Raw genomic sequence first — 26303 nt, forward strand, 5'->3', positions numbered from 1 at the left:
TCAGGTACTTTGACCACAAACTTGCAACTGAAGGTCAAGGAGATACTTCGAGTAAAGGTCTTGGGTTCGTCCTTCTGCAACAAGGACAACCAATTGCATATACGAGCCGAGCGTTCACTGCAGCAGAAATGTGATACACTCAAATCGAAAAGGAGCTGTTTGCTCAAGTCTTCGGAATGGAACAAAACGATCAATATGCATACGGTCGCAAGATCACGCTATGGACAGACCATAAGTCTTTGGTTGTTATACGACACAAGCCGTTATCTGCAGCACCCAAGTGACTACAACATTTGCTCATTCGGCTCAATCAATACGACATTGAAATAAAGTATCAACCAGGAAAAGAAATATACCTAGCAGATACCCTCTCATGCGCATATCTCACAAATGGGGAGAGATCACCCACAGAAATTGCAGTGCAATGCATCCACATGGTGGACTTTCTCCCACTCTCCAAACAAGGACTGCCTACCATACAACACGCAACTGCAAGTGACTCTTCACCACAACTGGTCATACAACAAATCACAACGGGATGGCCAGAAACGAAACATGAATGCCCGTCTGAAACGCATGCATACTTCAAAGTTTGTGACGAACTCACAACACAGGATGGCATGGTCTTCAAAGGCTATCTCTGTGTTATACCAAAACCCCTGAGATCCGACATTCGTCAGCGACTTCATGTTACTCACACTAACGTCGAGAGCACTCTTCGACATGCCAGAGAATCCGTTTACTGGCCAGGACTGAACAGTGACATAAAACACTATGTTTCGCACTGTGAAACATGTAACACCTATCAATCGATCCAACCAAAAGAATCCATTGATAAGTCACAACCTCCCTCAGAGACCGTGGGAAAAGATTGGTTGTGACATATTCACACTCGATGGCAAAGACTACTTATGCACAGTGGACTACTACTCAGACTATTCTGATATAGACAATCTGCATGGAAAGAAAGATGCCACTGTCATTATCAAACATCTCAAGAAACACTTCTCTAACCATGGTATTCCAGACAAGGTTCAATCCGACAATGGACCTCCCTTCAACTCACAACAGTTCACAAATTTTGCCACAGAATATGGATTCGATCACGCAACAAGCTCACCAGAATATCCACAAAGCAACGGAAAGTTGAGAACGCGGTTAAGCTCGTAAAGCGGTTAATCAAGAAGACAAAGAAAGACTATGGTGACTTCTACATGAACCTTCTCATCTGGCAAAACATACCAACTGAAGGCCTTGCTAGTTCGCCAGCGCAACGCTTATTCGCTTGCCGCACAAAGACAAACATCCCAATCGCAAATGAACTACTCAAACCAAGAATCATACACGGCATCATCGTCAACAAAGAAAGGAACCATGCCAAACAAGCACACTACTACAACAGAGGTGCTACAGCACTTCCTACACTGCAGGAAGGAGAAACAGTGAGACTCAAACAAACGCGAGAAAGCAAAGAGTGGCAAACAGCTCAGGTTCAGAAACAAGTTGCATTCGTTCATATCAGGTCATTACAGAAGATGGCTGTGAGTATTGCAGAAATAGGAAACATCTGAGAAAGAACGCTGAGACATTCATTGAAACTCCAGAAATCTCAGCGACATCCACACATGATCCGCTGACTACACAGCCAACTAACATGCGAACCAGCACTTCAACGAGAATATGTGAAAACAGGGATACGTTGCCTGATATTTCTCCTCAGAGCACTGATAAAGGGACTAAAGCGATTAGTGCACAAAATACTACTGAAACAACCAGTTTGAGGCAAAGCAACAGAATCTGCACAACACCAAAATACCTGGAACACTATGTACAGAAATAAGAAATCATGGACACTGGACACTTGGATAAAGAATTAATAAGACAAGAGTTTTGTTGTTGTTTGTTAAACTTGTAGTTGTTTAATATTCATAAGAAGTTAACTACCCGTTTATATTGAAGCTAACTTTAATTCATTTTTGTTTCTTATGAAAGGAAAAGTGTAACAAGATAATGTTTAGCACCTTCTAACTAGGAGGTATCGAGATAATGTATAGTGCCCTCTAGCTAGAAGGTATAGGGAGCTGTATTGAGAGAGAGGGTATGTGAAGGAACGCCATCTTAAGCTCCACATGGCTGTCTGAGATCTCCCAAATAAATAGTTAGGTTGAACTAAGAGTGTTCAAGAGACTATAAAATACACTTACAATGAAAATACTCCTCCTGATTTAATTTTCAATAGCCCTGAAATCCCACAGTGCCTCTGGAGGGATTGGAAGTGCCATGACTTCATGCCACTTTGGCTTGCTATTGACTCTTTACAAAATCTTAAGGACGGGTTATTTTAATATTCGGGGTGTGCACCTCTGCTTATAGCTGTGCATCAGAGGTGCTCGCTCTGCTGTGAATGTGGAAGTTGCAAAGGCACCTTGCCACTCTGAAAGGTGAAGCCTGAAGCAAGCGGAAGATAAGTTGTAAATTTTTTTTATCAATGCCAGTCAGGGAGCATAGGAGGCTTACAAAGGTAATCAATCCCAGAGGGGCTAATTACCTTTGTTTTCTTCAGTTTTGGATCCTTCAGGAGGCCTGGAATGGAAATTGCGTCTGCTCTCAGTAAGCATAGATTCCGCTGGGCTTATTAGGGGTGAGCTGGATGGAATTCCACGGGTACTCTAGGAATGTCCCCAGACATACCCAAAAGTTCCATTTTGATGTAATGGGGGTTGGCCCTCCTGGAGTACCATTTGCGCAGGAACAGAAATCTGGTGGATTCTGGTTGCTCTGCAAATTGTGGCCTCCCTGCTGGAATTGTATCCCCCCTTCCTGAAGACTGGAAATTCTACCCTAATATTTTTAGTGAATTCTTTTTTCTGTATTTGCATTTGAGCGGTCTCTGAAAACTGCAAGTATAAAAGTAAAGTAGCTGACAAGTTATGTATTTAGTGCAAGCTTATCTCATATATTGATAAGTGTGACTCAATTAGTAGCACTCTTGCCTCTGAGTTAGAAGGTTGTAGGTTTAAATCCCAGTCCACGACTTAAACACATAGGGCCCGAAATTCTGTACCGCTGGAAAGCTGGTGCACCCTCCACCTTTTTGGGGCCATTAGCGCCGAAATTATTTCGTGGCTGGGCCACCCCATATTCAGCTCCAAAAGTGAAAAAATGGGTTCCAGCGCTAATGAATCCTTCCAAAGTGGACTTTTCAGCGGTGTGGCTGTCTTAATTTGAGCGTTGTGACCACTGAGAAATTCAGCATGCAGTTTAGGGTTTCTAACGAGCTAGCTACTCCCTGGCCTTTTTAAAGGCCAGTGTTTGCAGCAAGGCCCTGAGTTTGGAAGGAGGTTAGAAGGAAGTTGGAAGGAGTTTGGAAGGATGGCTAGTGTGAGATGCAAGGAGAGCCAATGGGTTCACTGATATGGAGCTGGAGACACTGATGGACGATATGGAGGACAGAAGAAGAATACTGTTATCTGACGTGGGGAGACCTGGCAGACTGCCAGTGCATAATGCATGGAGGGAGATTGCAGGGGAGGTGTCAGGCACCTCCGTATAGGTGAGGACACATCCTCTCAGGAGGGTGCTGGCCAGTCTGCACCCGGCCCTTCCAGGCCAAGAAGTGTTTCAGGGCGTCCTAGAAGGATAGCTGTAGGTCACAGAAAACAACCACAGTAGCCTTCCTGGACCCATGATGCAGCCACAGGGATGACAGTTAGGCGTAGTGTTAGGGTAGTCATGTGCGACAGATGTTATAGTGAGATGCATGGGGGTAAAACATGATTACAGTATTATTATATTGTTCTTTATGTTCTGTTTTTTCAGTGATTTGGATAATTTGATAAATCTTTATTTTTGGCACATGTATCTGGCCAGGTGTTTCATTTGGGAATGGGCTATTCTGCGTTAAGGCACTCATTGCGATGGCCATTGAAAGTGGGACCTGAAGGGTCATGTGTGGATGGGATTATCTGAAGTGAGCAGCTATGAGATGCAGCTGCACCTCCCTTCCAGAATGGCGATGGGGACGACGCCTCCTAGCTCTGGGGCGACGGGGATCCTCCTCCACCTCTTCAGGTGGTACTGCTGGCTTGACCTCCAGCGGCTGTCCCCTCATGAAGGCCAGGTTGTGCAGCATGCAGCAGACCACGACGATGATCGAGAACCATTGAGGAGAGTACTGCAAGGTGCTACAAGAGTGGTCCAGGCACCGGAACCTCTGCTTAAAGATGCCTGTGCACTGCTCGATGATGCACCTGGTGGCACAATGAGCATCATTGTATGCATGCTCTGGAGCTGTCCTGGGATTCCACAGTGGAGAGCAGCCAAGTGGATAGGGGATATCCCTTGTCCCAAGCAGCCAACTGCAATCCTGATTCAGGCCGGTGAAGATGGCGGGCACACTGGTCTGGCACAGAATGAACAAATCATGGCTGCTGCCTCCCTTGCCAACTACCTCTCTGCACAGTGCTGATGGCGACATCTTCTCCTGCATGCTGCCCTGCTTCTAACCAGGTGTACCAGGTGTCGCCCTCCCAACACTCCTCCCATCCTCAGGGTGAACCCTGCCAAGGAAATCTCTGTAGCCCACAGGACTCCACTAAAGAGTCAGACCTAAAAGTTGTACAAAAGTCCGTGAAAACCTCTGAGCAGCACTCAGCAGGTTTAATGGAGCCAGAACAATTAATAAAACTATTTAAAAAGCAAAATACTGCAGATGCTAGAATCTGAAATAAAAACACTAATATATAATAAAACTATTTTCCTACCAAATGGACCCAATCGCGGCAAAACTCCAGCAGTGTTGCGTTCCTGCACCAACTGGAAAACCTCGCGGGGACACTACTGGGAAAAATCCTACCTTTTCATTGCTGAATTTCGCTGTCCTGGCCACCTTTGCTCACTGCACTCTAAAGTAATTTGTTGCATGAGGCATTTCTGAAAGACATAGTATCACGCTGCACAAGTGCAAAATCGCACTCTCCAAAACGTAATACACATAGTCCAGCTTTCTCCTCATTCCACAAGCAACACCATGGATGATGTTCTAATATTTATAGGTTTCTCACAAAATAACAACAGTGTGTAAAATTAAGACCTGGAAATAACAAAACCTTCCATAGATGGTGTGGCTTTGCCTTTTGACACCTAGGGGGTGAAATTGGTCTTCACTCAGTAGTTGCAAAATGGGTGAGTAACAAATCGGCAATCCATTTTTCGCCACATATAGTTTTCTTTTTCATTGACATAAATAGAAAAGAAAATAGGCATTCTTTACTCTCACCTCAAGCAAGCGTTAGGACCTTTGCATATGTAAATAAGGGGCTTATGCATGCTTAAGGGCCTGCTACAAGATTGATTTTCCCTGAGACAGCCAACACCATCACTGGCTGCACTCAGGGAAACCAACTCTAAAGATCACCCGCAAGAAAAAAAGGTGAGTTACATACCGCTGAATGTAGAATCGGGAGCAGCAGGAGTTCTCCACCCGACCAATTGCTGTCGCTGGCGCTGCTGCTCCGGCCCCCTTCCCTCCCCCAGGACTCAGGATCTTCAATCTCTAGGGTCCTTGGTCCCCGATCTTCTTCCCCCTGGCTCCGAGGTTCCTGACCTCCGGCCCGTCACCTGATCCTCTCTCCCCACCTTCACTCGGCTAGTACTACATTGAAGTGTCAGCCTAGATTATGTGGTGAAATCGCTTGAGTAGAGTTTGAACCCACAATTTTCTGACTCAGGCAAGAGTGCTACCACTGAGCCAAGGCTGACACTTTTTGGTGACAATTAATATCTGTCTAAATATATATTTAGTTACAGTGCCCATGGGATCACTTGGAGGTATTATTTTAATGTCTTTCATTCTTTTTCAGTATCGCCAGAGGCTGTTGGCTTCCTCTCTGCTGTTGGGGTGATTATCATTCTCATGATCCTCCTCTTTCTATATATCAACAAAAGACTGTGCTTTGAGAATATAGGAGAGTTTCCATGCCTTGATGCAGAATACAGGGCCAACAAAGATTTACAAGAAAATACCCGTAAGTGCTTTATTTTAGGTCTTAACCTTTTTAGTTTCCTGAAAGTGGAAAAATGTTTATTTTGCTAGAAAAAACTAGTATGTGCGAATTGAACGCTTTTATTTAACTCAATTTCTGTACAACGTTGTTAGAAATACAAACATCCTATTAATTCTTCTAGAATATCAAGAATTATATAATTCTTTTAATAAAATCATCAATAATTTAGAGGTCGTTTTTTATTCAATTCAATTAGAATTGAATTCAAGTAACTTTAATTGCATCACAATAGTGAGTTATAGTCCAGTGGGTCTTCATGTTCTCCAAATAATTTACTCTCTATAACTCAACAATCATTACACCTAATAGTTTTCCATTATTTCTATATGGATTTCTACATTTTGTATGATTCCCATGGGAATATGGGAAACAAATACCTGAGAATACCTGATCTACAGAGTCCCAAATGCCCAACAAATCTCAAAGGGGGGGGGGGAATATTAATTTCCCAACTTTGCATTACCACTGGGGAACCAATGGATGTAAAATCATGGGCTAGGCATCTACGATTTCCCCATTTATGCATTCGTCAGGCAAAGTTCCCTGTCCATAATAAAAAAATAAGAAAATTGGCCCTAAATGTTGACACTAAGCTGCCTGTTTGCAGCACAAGATTTGGCATACATGCTAGTTGCAAATCTACAGAGCTCATATTTCCTACATCTTTCCTTGAAAACAACTTGTTCTTAAATATGAAATAAAGGCCATAGGTCAATGGCTCATGAATAAATGTGCCATATGCCGATTTTCGGCTAATTGTTGTAAATTTTCACATATGTTTATTAGATGTGCATATCATGATTAATGTTAAACACTTTGCATTTATTTACTAACAGAGGTAAGCTGAAAAGGATGACCAATTTGGCAACATTACACTATGCATCTGAATAGGGTTTTGCTTTCTTGGGGTTAAAAGACTGCTTGATTAAATGTCGTTTTTCAAGAGTTTTCAACAAAGTCTGACTTTGCCTTCAGTTTCCTCTTTAGTCGAGCAGCTTAGCAGTGCTGTAGAGGACCTGAGTGATGTAGTTGGGCAGGCTGGGTACACTGTGGCTGATTCAGTCACAGAGCAGGTAACACATATGCTAAGTGGCTTGCGTACAGAAGAGGAACCTTCTGAAGTTTGTGCAGATGATAGTGCAGCATCTCCAAGTAGCAGCTCAGAAGTTAAAACAAACAAGTTGTCTGCTGAAGAAGGAGAAGAAACAAGAAAATGTGCAACAAATAATGAAATGAATGTTAACTCAGGAGAGTTGCAAGATAGTGCAAGGTATGTTGTATCAGAAGTCAAAGAAAAAAGGCAGAGGCAGTTTCAATACCAATCTTCAGTTGGTAGTTTAACAGGTGATGTTTCTGCAGAGACAAATGCAAAGGAATATAATGTACTGGTTCATAAACCAGTGGAAAAGATTGCCTCTCCACAACACACAGATATTTCAGATGTTACTGTGGGACAAAAGGAAGTGCAGCGGCACAAAACGTCAAAAAGCCACCATTCGGAATCAGAGAAGTTAAAAGACACAGAATTCAAGAAAAGTCTAAAACAGAAAGGAAAGAAAGATAATATTATTTCAGATTGTAATGGTGCTGCACAAGCACCCAAGTCTCAAACAATAGAGGAAAATACTAAAAAGTTCAAATGCATGTCATCTGGTGTAGGTTTGAAGAAGCCCAACAATGAAGTTAATGATCTACCTCTAAGAGACAAAAAGAATAGTTCAACCAAGTCTAGCAAACATAAAACTGAAGCATCACATAGTAAAGTGCTCAACAATGAATCATATGTAGGTACGGATAAACAGAAAGAGCAGGTGCATGGAAAGGGCAAAAGGAAGTCATCAGTAATTGATATTGGGGATAACAAAGGAACTGACCAAACTACTGTAGTGGAAGGGGAAAGAAAAGATAATGAAGTGAAAAAGTCAAGCCGCCGACTATCAGAAGCTGCTAAGAAATCGACATCCGATAAACCTGATCCTTCAGAAAAATGTTCTAAACAGCATGAGGAGAGTCTTTCAAATGGTAAAAAACACTCCACAGATCATAAAAATGAGTTACAAAGACAAAAAGAACATAATAAAAAAGGAGACAGAGAAGTCTCATGTATCAAAATATCAGAAAAAAGCAAAACGGTCAAGAAAGGAAACAAAGAAAAGAAAACTTCAGACAAAGGTGAGGTGCATTTTTACAACTTGATCTGCTGTATAACTTCAGCCTGAACTACTGTGCTCTGTCATCAGCACTATTAAAAGATTCTGGAACTTTCTACTCTAACTTTTGGAACCATGGCAACATATCTGTTTCTGACCTTGTGTTAGAGAAATCCTCTATTTCACTTTTTCTTCTTCTTCAAGGATAACTTCAGTAATGATATTCTTACCATGTACCTGTCTCTATTACTTTTGATGATGTTTAATAAGAATTCGTTCACAAGTTATGCATGCAGTTAAAATCATTATTCATGTCCAAAACATTATATGAGATGTTGGATTGATTTCAAGTCATCTGTTATCTGTTAAAAATGATCACAAACTTAAAAAAGGTGTAGAAATAGTTCAGGGGTAAAGTCACCATCTCTGAGCCATTCAGGTCAGGGAGTGCTAGATGCAATCCACAGTTCGTACTCAGTTCATTGATCTTGACCGAGGTGCTACAGTTAGTTACAGACCTTGAGGCCGGATTTTTGGCAGGTTTGCGACTGGGTTTTCGCCGTGATTTGACCCACTGCAGCGCAAACCCGTTCATAAAGCCCGGGCGAGATCCTCAGGTAACCTTTTGCGGCAGCGCTTCCAAGTACCGTCATGGAGAGGTGCGTCAACGTATAACAACGTGGATTGCAATTGCATCGGACTTTCAGCACTCTCACGACCCGTACACCGCGCCCAGAATAGCGACAGGTCAAACCTTTCGGTGCAGCCCTGCCAGCAGCGGTAAGTATGAAAACCTGCAAAAAAGGTAAATTAAAGATTTTATTTTTACATTTTTTGTCAGCGATCGATAGATAAGGCTCTTGTAAATGTTTTTGGAATGTTTTTTGGAATTTTATTTTGTTTGTTTTTCCCTCCTCCCAAGGCCTCTCGCAGCTCTCTCGGCCCCGGACTAAAGTTGCCAAAACCCGTGGCTTGCGCCGCGAATGCTTGTGCAACGCTTCCCTTACCAATAACATAAAGTTCGGGCTAAAAACGGTAGCGCAGCGAAAACAGTAAGTTTCACGTATCGCTACCGTTTTCGCCGAAAAACCCCGAAAGCAGAAAATCCGGTCCAATAATGTTTTAGAGACAAAGCCTGAAGTTTTATCCTCCCAATTTACATATAAAACTACCTTGATGAAAAAATCTATTATATATTAAAAATGTTGAGTGGGTTACAACATTCAATCTCAAAATGCATTGAAAACTCCTATGTCAGGCTTTGTCAATGGGAAACCCATTTTATGCCAACATTTATCTGCAATACCTGTTACACCTGTAGGTGGCAATGTAATTGACATTTATGTAATGTTAGATGCAAAGTCTTCCACTGGCACTGTGTTTTAGCATTGAAACTCGCCATACAGCTCTATTAAACAGAAATTGGTTCTTAGACTATGTTGTACCTTTTTTCAATCTGTTCTTTTTGGTTAGAGTAATAGTAGTTAAAAACATCATCGCTTCACCATGCTGAACAAGAACTATAGACATCAATTGCCAATGTAGCATTTGCCCTCATCAGATGAAGCCTGGCTGGTATGTAGAGTATTATGATAGCTTCCTTTAAGCAGAAGATCCTTTTCTAACCTGTATCACTGAAATAAATTAGTACATGCTTCCAGCTGATCCCTGCAAACCCCAACTGGGTCAGCACTGGAGGACACCGCTGCACACAATACACACAGATTTACACTGGTATATTCTGGAGTTATAGTCCATGAGCATAATATGCACAAAGTGATTCTGGAAGTCCATAATTCTTCACTCAGACAAAGCCCATATAGAAACATAGAAAATAGGTGCAGGAGTAGGCCATTCGGCCCTTTGAGCCTGCACCGCCATTCAATAAGATCATGGCTGATCATTCCCTCAATACCCCTTTCCTGCTTTCTCTCCATACACCTTGATCCCCTTAGCCGTAAGGGCCATATCTAACTCCCTCTTGAATATATCCAATGAACTGGCATTAACAACTCTCTGTGGCAGGGAATTCCACAGGTTAACAACTCTCTGAGTGAAGAAGTTTCTCCTCATCTCAGTCCTAAATGGCCTACCCCTTATCCTAAGACTGTGTCCCCTGGTTCTGGACTTCCCCAACATCGGGAACAATCTACCTGCATCTAACCAGTCCCGTCCCATCAGAATCCTGTATGTTTCTATGAGATCCCCTCTCATCCTTCTAAACTCCAATGTATAAAGGCCCAGTTGATCCAGTCTCTCCTCATAAGTCAGTCCAGCCATCCCGGGAATCAGTCTGATGAACCTTCGTTGCACTCCCTCAATAGCAAGAATGTCCTTCCTCAGATTAGGAGACCAAAACTGAACACAATATTCCAGGTGAGGCCTCACCAAGGCCCTGTACAACTGCAGTAAGACCCCCCTGCTCCTATACTCAAATCCCCTAGCTATGAAAGCCAACATACCATTTGCCTTCTTCACCGCCTGCTGTACGTGCATGCCAACTTTCAGTGACTGATGAACCATGACACCCAGGTCTCGTTGCACCTCCCTTTTCCTAATCTGCCGCCATTCAGATAATATTTTGCCTTCGTGTTTTTGCCCCCAAAATGGATAACCTCACATTTATCCACATTATATTGCATCTGCCATGCATTTGCCCACTCACCTAACCTGTCCAAGTCACCCTGCAGCCTCTTAGCGTCCTCCTCACAGCTCACACCGTCACCCAGTTTAGTGTCATCTGCAAACTTGGAGATATTACGCTCAATTCCTTCATCTAAATCGTTAATGTGTATTGTAAAGAGCTGGGGTCCCAGCACTGAGCCCTACGGCACTCCACTAGTCACTGCCTGCCATTCTGAAAAGGAATTGTTTATCCCGACTCTCTGCTTCCTGTCTACCAACTAGTTCTCTATCCACGTCAGTACATTACCCCCAATACCATGTGCTTTGATTTTGCACACCAATCTCTTGTGCGGGACCTTGTCAAAAAGCCTTTTGAAAGTCCAAATACACCACATCCACTGGTTCTCCCTTGTCCACTCTGCTATTTACATCCTCAAAAAATTCCAGAAGATTCGTCAAGCATGATTTGCCTTTCATAAATTCATGCTGACTTGGACCGATCCTGTCACTGCTTTCCAAATGCGCTGCTATTTCATCTTTAATAATTGATTCCAACATTTTCCCCACTACTGATATCAGGCTAACCGGTCTATAATTACCTGTTTTCTCTCTCCCTTTCTTAAAAAGTGGTGTTACATTAGCTACCCTCCAGTCCATAGGAACTGATCCAGAGTTGATAGACTGTTGGAAAATGATCACCAATGCATCCACTATTTCTAGGGCCACTTCCTTAAGTACTCTGGGATGCAGACTATCAGGCCCCGGGGATTTATTGCCCTTCAATCCCATCAATTTCCCTAACACAGTTTCCCGCCTAATAAGGATATCCTTCAGTTCCTCCTTCTCACTAGACCCACTGTCCCCTAGTACATTCGGAAGGTTATTTGTGTCTTCCTTCATGAATACAGAACCGAAGTATTTGTTCAGTTGGTCTGCCATTTCTTTGTTCCCCATTATAAATTCACCTGAATCCGACTGCAAGGGACCTATGTTTGTCTTCACTAATCTTTTTTTCTTCACATATTTATCGAAGCTTTTGCAGTCAGTTTTTATGTTCCCAGCAAGCTTCCTCTTGAACTCTATTTTCCCCCTCTTAATTAAACCCTTAGTCCTCCTCTGTTGAATCCTAAATTTCTCCCAGTCCTCAGGTTTGTTGCTTTTTCTAGCCAATTTATATGCCTCTTCCTTGGTTTGAACACTATCCTTAATCTCCGTTGTTAGCCACGGTTGATCCACCTTCCCCGTTTTATTTTTACTTCAGACAGGGATGTACAATTGCTGAAGTTCATCCATGTGATCTTTAAATGTTTGCCATTGCTTATCCACTGTCAACCCTTTAAGTATCCTTTGTAAATCTATTCTAACCAATTCATACCAGCGAAGTTACCTTTCCTTAAGTTCAGGACCCTAGTTTCCGAATTAACTGTGTCACTCTCCATCTTAATAAAGAATTCTACCATATTATGGTCACTCTTCCCCAAGGGGCCTCGCACAACAAGATTGCTAATTAGACCCTTCTCATTACACATCACCCAGTCTAGGATGGCCAGCTGTCTCGTTGGTTCCTCGACATGTTGGTCTAGAAAATCATCCCTAATACACTCCAGGAAATCCTCCTCCACTGCATTGCTACCAGTTTGGTTAGCCCAATCAAATATAGATTAAAGTTGCCCATGATAACTGCTGTACCTTTATTGCACACATCCCTTATTTCTTGTTTGATGCTGTCCCCAACCTCACTACTACTGTTTGGTGGTCTGTACACAACTCCCAATAGCGTTTTCTGCTCTTTGGTATTCCGCAGCTCCACCCATACCGATTCCACATCATCCAAGCTAATGTCCTCCTTACTATTGCATTAATTTCCTCTTTAACCAGCAACGCCACCCCGCCTCCTTTTCTTCTCTGCCTATCCTACCTAAATGTTGAATACCCCTGGATGTTGAGTTCCCAGCCTTGGTCACCCTGGAGCCATGTCTCCGTGAAGCCAATTACATCATATCCGTTAACTGCTGTCTGCGCAGTTAATTCCTCCATCTTATTCCGAATACTCCTCGCATTGAGGCACAGAGCCTTCAGGCTTGTGTTTTTAACACACTTTGCCCCTTTAGAATTTTGCTGTAATATATGCAAAAGAAGCTGGAAAGAGCAGGAGATTTGAAGCCCTTTCCTTCAGTTAGATGAACGTGATTGGAGGTTTTTCTAACATATAGGGGCTGAAATTTCGATGTCTTGGGTCCCTACGAAGTTTCTACGGACCCGGGAAGACATCGGAAAAGCCAGTTTTCAGCGTGCAATGCGCATGCACTGAAAACCAGCTTTTACGATCTGTCAAGTTTCTGGCTTGATAGATCATCCGCAGATCGGGAGCGAGGACACTTGCAAGGCAAGATTTCCGATATTTACGCAGATCTTGCTCAGCATATGTCCTCAAAAATCTTGCGCCTACTTTTATAGGTGCAAGTGTTTAAAAATACACAAAAACATTTTAAAATAAAGTTATAAAAACACATTTTATTGTTAAAAACCCTCCCCACTATGGTAAGTTTATTCTAAGGCATAATTTAAAAAACTTTTTAAAAAGTTGGGAGAATTTTTTTTATATAAGAACTTTAATTTAAATGAATCTTATATATTTAGTGTATTTTCTAATTTTTATTGTGTTTTGGGTGTTTGGAAGGGGGGGGGAGGGAGGTTTCTCATTCATAGTAATAGGAGTTCCCGACTTACGGAACTCCTATTACTATGAATGAGAATACACTACACCTGATTGGCTGCTCAGAGCCACGTATCTCTAGCTCCCAGCCTGCGCACGTCCCGATGTGCACACGCTGCGAAGTGCAGTCACAAGAGGCCTCAGGCTCGGGAGTTCGAACGGGCGCAGCAGCAACAGGTAAGTGCGCATCTTTTTTCCCTTTTTCAGTCGTTTGCCCGTGGGAAGACCTCAACCGGGATTTCTAGGCCAATGTCATTGATTTTAGGGTGAGTAGTGTTTTTTTCAAAATGATTTAATTTTTGTATTATGTTATAAATATTATGTGGCTATATTCAATTTGACCAGAAATTAAAATGGCAGCTGAAATCAATTTGAAAAAAATAACTTGAGTAATGTGATTGGTTAGTTGAGTGGTAGCTCTTATAGCTGTTTGATACATTTAGAAAAAAATTGAATGATTGAATTGGTTAATTCTGTGTGAGCTCTTCATTTATGATTGCTAGCTTGCACAATTGGTAGCTATTTGTATCTGTCTACATTTGAGTAAATCAACAATTGTAACAGATAATTGAGCAATTCAGTAAAGTGAGATGGATGGTTTTACATGCTGCGGGTACTTTAATAAGTGACATGTGTTATATGCAAGACTTTTAATTATGTGTCCCTGACACTATCGACCATAACCTTGCAAGGAAGGTAAGAAGGTCATATGCATCAAGATAGTTTGTGACTATCTCTGATCTATCCTCGAGCATGTTCCTAATGTCCATGTGGCTCACCACTTCAGTCCATTCTGCCATCACCATTTTGATCTGTCCTTCTAAATTGGTCCAACCAGGCTCAACACAGATCTCAGGGACAGTATTTAATTTTCCTCTGGAGCACTCTACAACTTCCTGAGCTGAGCACTGACTTCAGCAACTTCAAACCTTAGTTGTCTCTCCCAATTTCCTCTCAGTTCTCTCAATGACATTTCACTTTTCTCCCTTCCATTTTGGAGATGTTGTGCTCATATCTTGTATTTCTAAGCCTTTTCTTAGCCTGATTAAAATTACGTTTGTATATTATCCAGCATTTTTCACATCTTTCGAGTTTGTAAAAATATTTCCATTCACAGTCAAATAAAGCAATTTCTTTTGATTATTTACTGTATTTCACTAGCGACTTCTATGTTGTCCTCATCTCTTTATTTTAGAAAGTCATATAAAGGGGTACACCTACCTTCCCTTTCCAGTTTTGATGAAGGTCTTGTATCCCAAAAGTTAACCTACCTTTTTGCCTTTTCAGGTGCTGAGGAATCTCTGTGTATTTCCACCATTTTCTGTTTTTATTTCAAATATTTTGGTATTTGCAGTTCCTTTTGTCTGCTATTACTACTTTGTAATAAACTTCTAAAAGGGGTAAAAAAGCTTACCAAGGTGACTCCCTCCAAATTTTCCATTCTCTTTAGTGGGAAGTACCTGACTGCTGCCCACATCCTGTCAGTCTGTAACACAAATGACCTATCTCATAATATATACTTGAAACTAAACAGGCTTTCATAAAAAACAATTGGGAGATGGGTGAAATTTAGGACAAAGATGGTTCATTTAAACCCACATGCACCAGTAACCACACAAAGGAACAGATAATCTGATGTCAGTCAATCTATAACTGCAATAGACAAATGTCATATTTGTTGGCATTTGTGATTGATTTCACAATCCTAGTCCAAGTAATAATTTATTAAGAAAACACAATGGTACTTATGCCACCAATCATTATTGATTTTTCCTTTACTTAATAATTTTAATATTAAAAGAATATTTTTTCTACCTTAGGTATTTGTCTAACCTTCCAGTTAATCCTCTGAGTTTGAGTCTATAACCAAAAGAATAATTTAAGCAGCAAGTTACTGGTTGAATGTCATTCTCAAATTAATAGCATAATATAAATCTTTAAGTTTTTAAAGATAGTGCCACTTGTCATTAATTACCAGTATCCATTATTTTAATGGCAATAGAGCTACATGAGATACAAAAGAAACAGGAAGTTACTGAATATGGTTATCAAATGGTCACGAATGTAATTTTCTCAAATTACACTATAATTGGTATCCTTTGATTCCTAGTTATCGCTTAAGAGTAGAAATGACAAGCACTATTTAATCTTCACAGGTGGTAGAAAGTTTTGTCAAGCAGAAACACGTTGACGCAAAATTCTATTACACTGTAATAAATAATAGATCATACCAACGTAAAGAACTACATAATCTTGTAGACAGTAGCATAGTGGTAACGTCACTGGACTAATGATCCAGAGACATGAGTTCAAATCCCACCACGGCAGCTAGGGAATTTAAATTTAGTTAATTAAATAAATCTGGAATAAAAAGCTAGCATCAGTAATGGTGACCATGAAACTACTGGATTGTCATAAAAACCCATCTGGTCCACTAATGTCCTTTAGGGAAGGAAATCTGCCATCCTTACCCAGTCTGGCCTATATATGACTCCAGACCCACAGCAATGTGGTTGACTCTTAACTGCCCTCTGAAATGGCCTAGCAAGTCACTCAGTGGTACACAACTGCTATGAAAAACAATAATAAGAATAAAACTAGATGGATCTCCCGGTATCGACCTCGGCACTGGCTACAGAGATGACAACGGCACACCCAGCCCACTCGGCCCACTCGAAGTTCTTCTCACTACCATCCGGAGACGTGTGCCAAAATTGGGGGAGCTGTCCCACAGACTAGTCAAGCAACAGTCTGACATAGTCACACTCATAGAATCATACCTTTCAGCCAAATATCCTACACTCCTCCATCACCATCCCTGGGTATGTCCTGTCCCACCAGCAGGACAGACCCACCAGGGATGGCAGCACAATGGTATACAGTAGAGAAGGAGTGGCCTTGGGAGTCCTCAACATTGACTCTAGACCCCATGAAGTCTCATAGCTTCAGATCAAGCATTGAAACAGCTGAGCGCACTGGATACAGCAAAGGCTATGGGCCCCGACAACATCCCGACTGTTGTGCTGAAGACTAGTGCTCCAGAACTAGCCACTCCTCTAGCCAAGCTGTTCCAGTACAACTACAACACTGGCATCTATCCGACAATGTGGAAAACTGCCCAGGTATGTCCTGTTCACAAAAAGCAGGACAAATCCAATCTGGCCAATTACCGCTCCATCAGTCTACTCTCAATCATCAGCAAAGTGATGGAAGGTGTGGTCAACAGTGCTGTCAAGCGGCACTTACTCACCAATAACCTGCATACCGATGCCCAGTTTGGGACCACTTGGCTCCAGACCTCATTACAGCCTTGGTCCACACATGGACAAAATAGCTGAATTCCAGAGGTGAGGTGAGAGTGACTGCCCGTGACATCAAGGCAGCATTTGACCGAGTGTGGTATCAAGGAGCCCTAATAAAACTGAAATCAATGGGAATCAAGGGGAAAACTCTCCATTGGCTGGAGTCACACCTAACACATAGGAAGATGGTTGTGGTGGTTGGGGGTCAATCATCACAGTCCCAGGACATTGCTACTGGAGTTCTTCAGGGTAGTGTCCTAGGTCATGCCATCTTCAGCTGCTTCATCAATGACCTTCCCTCCATCATAAGGTCAGAAGTGGGGATATTCGCTAATGACTGCACAGTATTCAGTGCCATTAGCAACTCCTCAGATAATGGAGCAGTCCATGCCCATATGCAGCAAGACATGGATGACATTCAGGCTTGGGCTGATAAGTGGCAAGTAACATTCGCGCCACACAAATGCCAGGCAAGCAAGAGTCTAACCACCGCCCTTTGACATTCAACGGCATTACCATTGCCGAATCCCCCACCATCAACATCCTGGGGGTCACCATTGTCCAGAAACTTAACTGAACCAGCCACATAAATACTATGGCAATAAGAGCAGGTCAAAGGCTGGGTATTCTGCGGCGAGTGACTCACCTCCTGATTCCCACCTATCCACCATCTATAAGGCTCAAGTCAGGAATATGATGGAATACTCTCCACTTGCCTGGATGAGTGCAACTCCAACAATCCTCACAAAACTCGACACCATCTAGGACAATTCAGCCCACTTGATTGACACCCCATCCACCACCTTAAACATTCATTCCCCCCATCACTGACGTACCGTGGCTGCAGTGTGTACCATCTACAAGATGCACTGCAGCAATTCACTAAGGCTTCTTCGGCAGCACCTCCCAAACCTGGGACCTCTACCACCTAGAAGAACAAGGGCAGCAGGCGCATGGGAACACCACCACCTCCATGTTCCCCTCCAAGTTACACAGCATCCTGACTTGGAAATTTATCATTGTTCCTTCATTGTTGCTGGGTCAAAATCCTGGAACTCCCTCCCGAACAGCACTGTGGGAGTACCTTCACCACATGACTGCAGCGGTTCAAGAAGGCGGCTCACCACCACCTTCTCGAGGACAATTAGGGATGGGAAATAAATGTTGGTTTTGCCAGCGACGCCCGCATCCCATGAACGAATAACATTTAAAAAAAATACCTATGATCAGATGCATGTTACAGTTTTGGCTCATATGGACTTTGACTTGAAAAGTTACTCCAGTAGCAAATATATCAGCACAACTTTTATTCTAAGTACTACTTGGAGAAAATATTAGGTGTCATTGTTTGCTACAATAAGGAACAAAATACAATTCATGCGTGCTGTTTGATATCTTTTGAGGTAAACATATAAAGTAAAAAAAAGGGTAACTTAATACAAACAAGCAAAGCAAGCCCCTTCTTTCCACTGATCATGTACAATTTGCCATATCATGGACTCTGACCAACAAAAGTAATCATCTGTAAGAGATGATGAAGGCTAAATTTTCTGAGATGATAAATCTCTAAAATCTTTTCACTAAGCCTCTTTGGTAATCTAGTGAAACTTCAGGGTACCATTCTAACACTTCAACCGGCATTATTCAACCATGACTTGATTCCAGAGATTCTGGGGGAAATTTTAATCTAACATGTCTGGCAGAAAATTACAGAAATGGGTGGAACACTAGATTTACACCCCACCCAATATTGCTCTCCACTGACTTCAATGGAAAGTAAAATTGGGCGCAGAGTTAAACCAGTTTCCCTCCAGGTGAGTTAGGTTAAAATTGCCCCCATATTTCAGTGGTTCCCAGCACCACAGGAAGCATCATACTTTCTAAAGCATCTCTGACTGCACTTACCAGTATAATCTGCAATTGAATTCACAATTATACAATTATTTAAAAAAATAAATTAAATTACATAGCCTAATGCTATATATTCCACCTATGCAACATTTTCTTGGGCAAAATATTTTTCAATATAGTTTCTTTTGAGGATTTTAAATTTTGTGGCCATATTTGGTGGTGACATTCCTATCTTCACTAATTTAACTGAAAAAGTATTCCATTACTTTAAACTTGTCTTTTTTGCAAAAAAATAGAGAAAACAGGAACTTCATCTTCTTCAAGTTAAGAAGCCTTTTTATAATTAGGTGATCTATACTTTTAACAATTTTTCCTTTAAATTTAAGAAAGAACTTGCATTTATATAGCACCTTTCATATCATAAAAGCAGCCAACAGCACTTCATAGCCAATTTATTACTTTTGAAGTGTAGTCACAGTTGTTATGTAGGCAAATACAACACCAATTTGTGCACCACAAGGTTCCACAAACAGTAATTGTGATAAATGGCCAGTTAACTTATTTTGATGTTATAGGTTGAGGGATAATTGTCAGCCAGGATACTTGGAGTACTATCTGCCCTTCTCCAAATGGTTCCATATGATTCCAAACAAGTAGATAGGGTCTTTGTTGAACATCTAATCCAACGCCAGAGCACTACCAACAATATAGCACTTGTGTACGTTGAAGTGGCTGCATAGATGACATACTCAAATCCGAAAGGGACTTGAACAAACAACCTTCTGCTTTAAAGGCATTGCACCAATTATTTCTGTTTCTATGTTCATCATAGTAAAAGATGTTAATTGCAGGCTGTCCTTGTCATTATTCGAAAAATAGTTAAACTAGGGCAAAGGAGTGAGACTAGCTGAGAGTCGGTGCAGGCTCAATGGGCTGAATGGCCTTCTTACATGCTGTAACCATTCTATGATTCTATAGGGCTCTGTCTACTTGGTCAGGATCACCATGGCATTATTTAAACACGGGCAAGGAGTTCTTTTGGTGTCATTGCGGTTCGGTTGCATTGATCATTTAATGGCAATTCCACATTACTGAAAGTGAATTGTCTTAGTTGTAATGTTAATCTGCACCATCTGACATGTACATGATTAGCAATGTTATTAATAGGCTGCTAATTGTACTTAATTAGTTAACTGTAGAGGATCTTGAGGATGACTCTCAAACTAATTTTTTGAGGATGCACTGGTGGAAAAGAATCTTGCCCACTGCTAGCACATATTGTCATATTATAAAATCACTGCGTATGAATTTTTATCTGTTGTGAATAGAAAATTGTGGGTAACGCATCTGCAATTTTATGATAGCCACTAGAAGCGGACAAGGTTCCCTGTCATTAGCCCAATGATTGCAGTGCTAAGCTCTGTTAGTCAGCATTCACCAGCACTTAAAACAATTAAGCAGAATTCGACTCATAATGACAATTTTAGGTCAAGAGCAATGAATGGAATAACATAAAAGCACTTACAACTTTTTTTAGCAGTAGATTTCTGAGCTGCACATTTGGGAGGAGAGTCTAAGAAGCTACTTAATGAAATAAAAACAGGAAATGCTGGAAACACTCAGCAGGTCAGGCAGTATCTGTGGAGAGAGAAATACAGTTAGCGTTCCAGGTCGATGACTTTTCACCAGAACCATTCACAAGGATGAGAATTTTTAATTTGAGGCAATGTAGGTCAGTGACAGAGGGGTGATGGGTGAGCAGGATTAGGATATAGGCAGAAATGTTTTGAATGAGTTGAAGTTTATGGAGCATGAATGATGGGAGGTTGGCTAGGCGTGCATTGGAGTAGTCGAGTCTGGAGGTGAGAATGGATGAAGGCTTCGGCAGCAGATGGGCTGAGGCAGGGTTGAAGACAGGCAATATTATGAATGCATAAGTAGGCGGTCTTTGTGATGGAGAGGATATGAGATCGGAACCTCAACTTGGGAACAAATTGAGGTTAATAACAGTCAGCTTCAACCTGAGACAGTGGCCAGGGAATCAATGGTGAGGGTACAGAGTTTGCGACGGGGACTGACTGAAGACGATCGTTTCAGTCTTCCCAATCTTTAAAAATTGGAACTTATCCAGTACAGGATGTCAAAAAAGCTGACTGACAACATAGAAGCAGTGGAGCTGTTAAGAGAGGTGTTTGAGAGGCAGAATAGAATATGGAACTTCATGCCATGTCTTTGAATGATGTCGCCAAGGAGCAGCATGTGGACGAGGAAGAGGAGGGATCTGATGTAACTTCAGCTGTTTTCTCCAGGGCTCTTGTAGCTCATTACTCCCAATATATCTATTCATAATGTTTATAAGTACTTAAGCAAAGCCACAGATATATTATTAGTGTCTGACGTATTTTTCAAATAAGCTAATCAAATCTGTTAAAAAGATACATTCAAAAACAAATGAGATAACACCTTTTGATGTTAGACAACAAGTGGCAAAATAGTACAGATTATCATACTAAGCAGGCAACTTGTTCTTATTTATCATTCTGGTGTGCCTGGTTGGTGTCTGATGCTTACTGTCATTGTTGTTTTGACCAGATAACAGCTATGGTGATGGAGACCACCATGGTTCCTCATCAGACAGTGAAGATGAGGTGCTTGGCAAATACCACGAGGCTTTGTCCAAAACACAGATCGCCTCTGGTGCAGCATCAGACAACAGACACCATCAGAAAGGTTACATGTGGGAATCCAGACTCAAATATAGTCCTCTGTCAGCTGAATATGATGGTTACAGCAGTGAGGCATCTGCAGATGAAGGTAAGACACATGATTTCACAGCTACAGTTAAAAATAAAAATGTTTCAAATGTTGAGATTACCTGGGTACAATATATTATTCATGTTCAACCAATTTTAGAACACCTGTAGTTACCTAAGGCAAATGGTGACTAGGTTTCTTATTGTATATCTCAGTAACATGATGTATCTATCAATTGTACGTTATTTCACTGAAATCACTTTTCCACCTCTATAAAGAAAAAAAGCAAAATGAGTCTGTGTGCCAGTGCTTGAAATAGATTCCTGTTATCAGGTACTGTTTCTCATTTTTTGCATTGAATTTTTTAAAATATTTGACAGTACCTGTATATATACAATGATCATGACATATTTTGCTTATGACATTTTTGAAAAAGATTTACACTGTATTTCTATTTTATTTTAAACTGCTTACTTCTCAGATATATAGTAATGTTAAACATGTTTTGTGTTTCTTATTTGTAGGATGCTTTGTGGTAAATTATTAACGTGAAATTTATTTAATAAAATTTATAATTAAGTATTCTGTTTGAACTAGAAGCGTGATATAAAGTTACATTGATTTAATCAGTACTAATTTAAATATGGAGAGCTTATTCATGTATTTTCTGATTTTAGTGAAGCATCTTGCATCTCTCTCCAGAGGCTTCAGCCCGATAATAACTTGGTGGCAGGAATTGGGCAGGGAGGCGGGCGGCATACCAATCTGATCTTAGTAGTGTGAGGCCCAGGTTATCTTAACTCCTGGACCTCATCTGCATGCGGGCAGTTACCAGTGGCAGTTGACCAGCGGGCTGGAGCACAATCTCGGGTAGACTGAGATCACTGCTGAGCACTGATGGAATGGCTCCAGGTACTCAGGAGAGTTGCGGGAATCAGGTTTCGGGAGGGCCTCGCAATCAGGAGTGGAGAGTCCAGAGCAGGGGAGATCTAAACTTACTTGGTGGGTCCCGGAGGAACATCCTTCCTCCTCCTAGCCACACAAGGAGGGTAGAAAAATGTTAATTAGACTTACCTCTTTGACCTCGGCTTTTCTTTCTGCTAGGCTGACCTGGTGAAAAAGCCACAAAAGCTTCCCCACTTAGGCCCGTGTTAAAATAACAGATGGTCCCCGATTATGGCACCAGAGCCCGATCTGCAGATTTAAAGAAGGACCCCACCTATTTCTACAGGGAGTGGGACATTGGCGTGATGATTTTAACTACCTGGCTGCCCGGTTTGCATCGCACAGGCAGGGTTAAAATTCATTGAATCATAGTATCTTGCAGCACAGATGGGAGGCCATTTGGCCCATCGTGCCTATGCTAGCTCTTTGAAAGAGCTGTCCAATGAGTCCCATTCCTGCGCTCTTTCCCCATAGCCCTGAAAATTGTTCCTTTTCAATTCCCTTTTGAAAATTTCCCCTTTTTTTAAATCTTCACATTGAATTCCACCATTAGGGATTAAAAGTGAGAAATTTGGGAGAAGTTCACCCCCAAAACATCAAATTTTAATAATTTGTTGTGGATATAGTTTTGTTTATATTTCTAATTCCATGGCCATTGAAATAGTAAATATTACTTTTATATAAACACATTTCAACATTGAGACGCTTCAGTATTTGCCATTGAGTGATGATAAGCTATCTCTATAAGAATTTATTAAAATATAATGTTTTCAGAGGTATGGCTGAAAGAGTAGTGTAAGAAATTTTATTCCAGTTCCTGAATAAATTCTGTGAATGAAAGATTGCTAAATTTTGCATTCAACAATCTCTGTCTCCTCTGAAGTGTATAACTTTAGTCAACGTTTTCTGTTCAATATGCATTGATTTTATTGACATGGAATTTAATAATTTATGAATTATGTTAGAAATATATAACAACAACAACTTGTATTTATATAGCACCTTTAACGTAGTGAAAATCCCAAGGCGTATTATGCACTAAAGATTTGACAATGAGCCACATAAGTAGAAGTTAGCACAGGTAAGAGATATATTTTAAGGAGTGTCTTGAAGGAGGAAAGATAGGTAGAGAGACGGAGAGATTTAGATAGAGAGACGGAGCGGTTTAGGCAGGGAGTTCCAGAGCTTGGGGCCTAGGCAACAGAAGGCACGGCCACCAATAGTTGAGCGATTAGCGATTATAATCCAGGATGCTCAGGAGGGCAGAATTAGAGGTGTGCAGACATCTCGGTGGTGGGGGGGGGGGGGGGGTGGTGGTTGTGGGGTTGGAGGAGATTACAGAGATAGGGAGGGGTGAGGCTATGGAGGGATTTGAAAATAAGGATGACAATTTTGAAATCGAGGCGTTGCTTAACCGGAAGCCAATGGAGGTCAGCGAGCACAGGGGTGATGGATGAACGGGACTTGGTGCGAGTTAGGACATGGGCAACCGAGTTTTGGATCACCTCTAGTTTACATAGGGTAGAATGTGGGAGGCTAGCCAGGAGTGTGTTGGAATAGTCAAGTCTAGACGTAACAAAGACATGGATGAGCTGAGGCAAGTGCAAAGATGGGTGATTTACGGATGTGGAAATAGGCGGTTTTAGTTATGCTGCGGATATGTGGTCGAAAGCTCACTTCAGGGTCAAATGTGACACCAAGGTTGCCAACAGCCTGGTTCAGCCTCAGACAGAAGTTGGGGAGAGGGAAGGAGTCAGTGGCTAGGGAATGGAATTTGTCATGGGGACCGAAAACAATGGCTATGGTCTTCCCAATATTCAATTGTAGAAGATTTCTGCTCATCCAGAACTGGATGTTGGACAAGCAGTCTGATAACTTAGAGACTGGAGGGATCGAGGTGTGAGTTCCACATTGTAGTCTGCTTCTGGTTGAGCAGTGTTGTTGGTAAATCTACTTTTGACTTGGTCTACATGCCTCCGGCAGGTTTGGCCATTGTCCATTTGTACCACCAGTACCACCTGTTTCCTTCCTTGCCTGTAACTGTTCCTACAAGCCATTTGGGACCCCTGCCATAGTTTAGCACAAACACTTTGTCCCCTATGTCATTCCACCTCCCCCTCGAATTTCGGTCGTGGTACTCAGTTAGCATACGGCGCTTTGCCTCAACGATTTCATGCATGTCTGGGAGGATTAGTGAGAGAGGATTAATGATAGCCTTGTCTTTAAGGTCCGTTTCATCAATAGTTGCGCGGAGGGAACTCCAGTCAATGAATGCGGACGAGATCTGTATGCCAGCAGCAGTCGCAACAGGCGGCCCTGCAATGTGGGACCTTGGATTTTGAGCATGCCTTGTTTAATGATCTGCATTGCTCGCTCTGCCTGGCCGTTGGAGGCCAGCTTGAACGGTGCCGTCCTAACGTGATTTATGCCATGGTCACTCATAAAATCTTGGAATTCTGTGCTGGTGAAGCATGGACCGTTGTCACTGACCAATATGTCAGGAATGCCGTGCGTTGTGAACATGTTTCCAAGGCTCTCCACAGTGGTGGAGGTGGTGCTCGAGTTTAAAATGGTGCATTCGATCCACTTTGAAAATGCATCTACAACTACGAAGAACATTTTGCCCATGAATGGGCCGGCATAGTCTATGTGCACCCACGACCACGGCTTGGTGGGCTAGGGCTAGGGGCTCAGGGGGGCCTCCCTGGGGGCATTACTGAGTTGGGCACAAATGGTGCACCGTTGGATGCAGAGCTCCAAGTCCGCGTCAATGCCAGGCCACCAGATGTGGGATCTGGCTATGGCTTTCATGAGAACGATCCCCGGGTGCTCGTGGTGGAGCTCCCGGATAAATGCCTCGCAGCCTCGCAGAGGCATAACAACTTGACTGCCCCACATCAGGCAGTCTGCTTGTAGTGACAGCTCATGCATGCGCCTATGGAAAGGTTTGATCACCTCGGGGCAGGCATCGTGAGCCTCTGCCCAGTCACCAGTTAAGACGCATCTTTTTACTAGGGGTTGCTGGTCATCCAGGCTCTGATTTGGCGAGCCATCATGGGCGAACCTGTGGACTCAAAGGCATTGATTGCCATGACTATCTCACAGTCCTGTTCGTCAGACCCTTCCGTGGTCGCCAGAGGTAGCCTGCTAAGCGCGTCGGCACAGTTGTCTGTGCCTGGTCTGTGCCTTATGGTGTAATCGTGAGAGGCCAGCATGAGTGCCCACCATTGAATGCGCGCCGAGGCGTTGGCGTTTATTGCCTTGCTCTCGGATAGTAGGGACGTGAGGGGCTTGTGGTCGGTTTCTAATGCGAACTTGGCCCCGAAAAGGTATTGGTGCGTCTTTTTGACACGACACATGCAAGCGCCTCCTTCCCCACCATTCCGTATCCGCGCTCCGCAGCGAAAGTGACCTGGAGGCATAAGCTATGGGTTGTAATTTACCCGCACTATTGACGTTTTGTAAAACGCACCTGACCCCGTACGCTGACGCATCACATGCGAGAACTAGCTTTTTACCTGGATCAAAGAAAGCCAAAACACAGTTGGAACACAGAAGGTTGCGTGCCTTATTGAAGGCGCGTTCCTGGGCGTCCCCCCAAAACCAATCACACCCCTTTCTGAGTAGCACGTGGAGAGGCTCCAGCAGCATGCTTAAGTTCTGTATAAAGTTCCCAAAGTAATTGAGTAGCCCGAGAAAGGAGCGCAGTTCTGAAACATTCCGGGGCCTGGGTGCCAGGCGAATTGCTTCGGTTTTGGACTCTGTTGGGCGGATTCCATCAGCGGCAATCCTTCTGCCCAAAAATTCAACCTCGGGAGCGAGAAACAGGCACTTGGATTTCTTAACTCTTAGGCCTACCCGATCCAACCGCTTTAGCACTTCCTCCAAATTGTGG

At 42.4% G+C, this 26303-nt stretch overlaps 1 protein-coding gene across 1 annotated transcript in view; it reads left to right on the plus strand.

Annotated features, from left to right (window-relative positions):
* Positions 1-26303, plus strand: part of syt14a (synaptotagmin XIVa) — a 371819-nt gene that overhangs the window by 129672 nt on the left and 215844 nt on the right. The window contains exons 3-4 of the mRNA XM_070889413.1: positions 5862-6026; positions 21302-21523. Coding sequence (XP_070745514.1) covers positions 5862-6026; positions 21302-21523 — 387 coding nt within the window. The remainder of the gene's footprint in view (positions 1-5861; positions 6027-21301; positions 21524-26303) is intronic.

This window comes from Pristiophorus japonicus, chromosome 9 (genome assembly GCF_044704955.1).
Source record: "Pristiophorus japonicus isolate sPriJap1 chromosome 9, sPriJap1.hap1, whole genome shotgun sequence".
Taxonomy (NCBI): Eukaryota; Metazoa; Chordata; class Chondrichthyes; family Pristiophoridae; genus Pristiophorus; species Pristiophorus japonicus.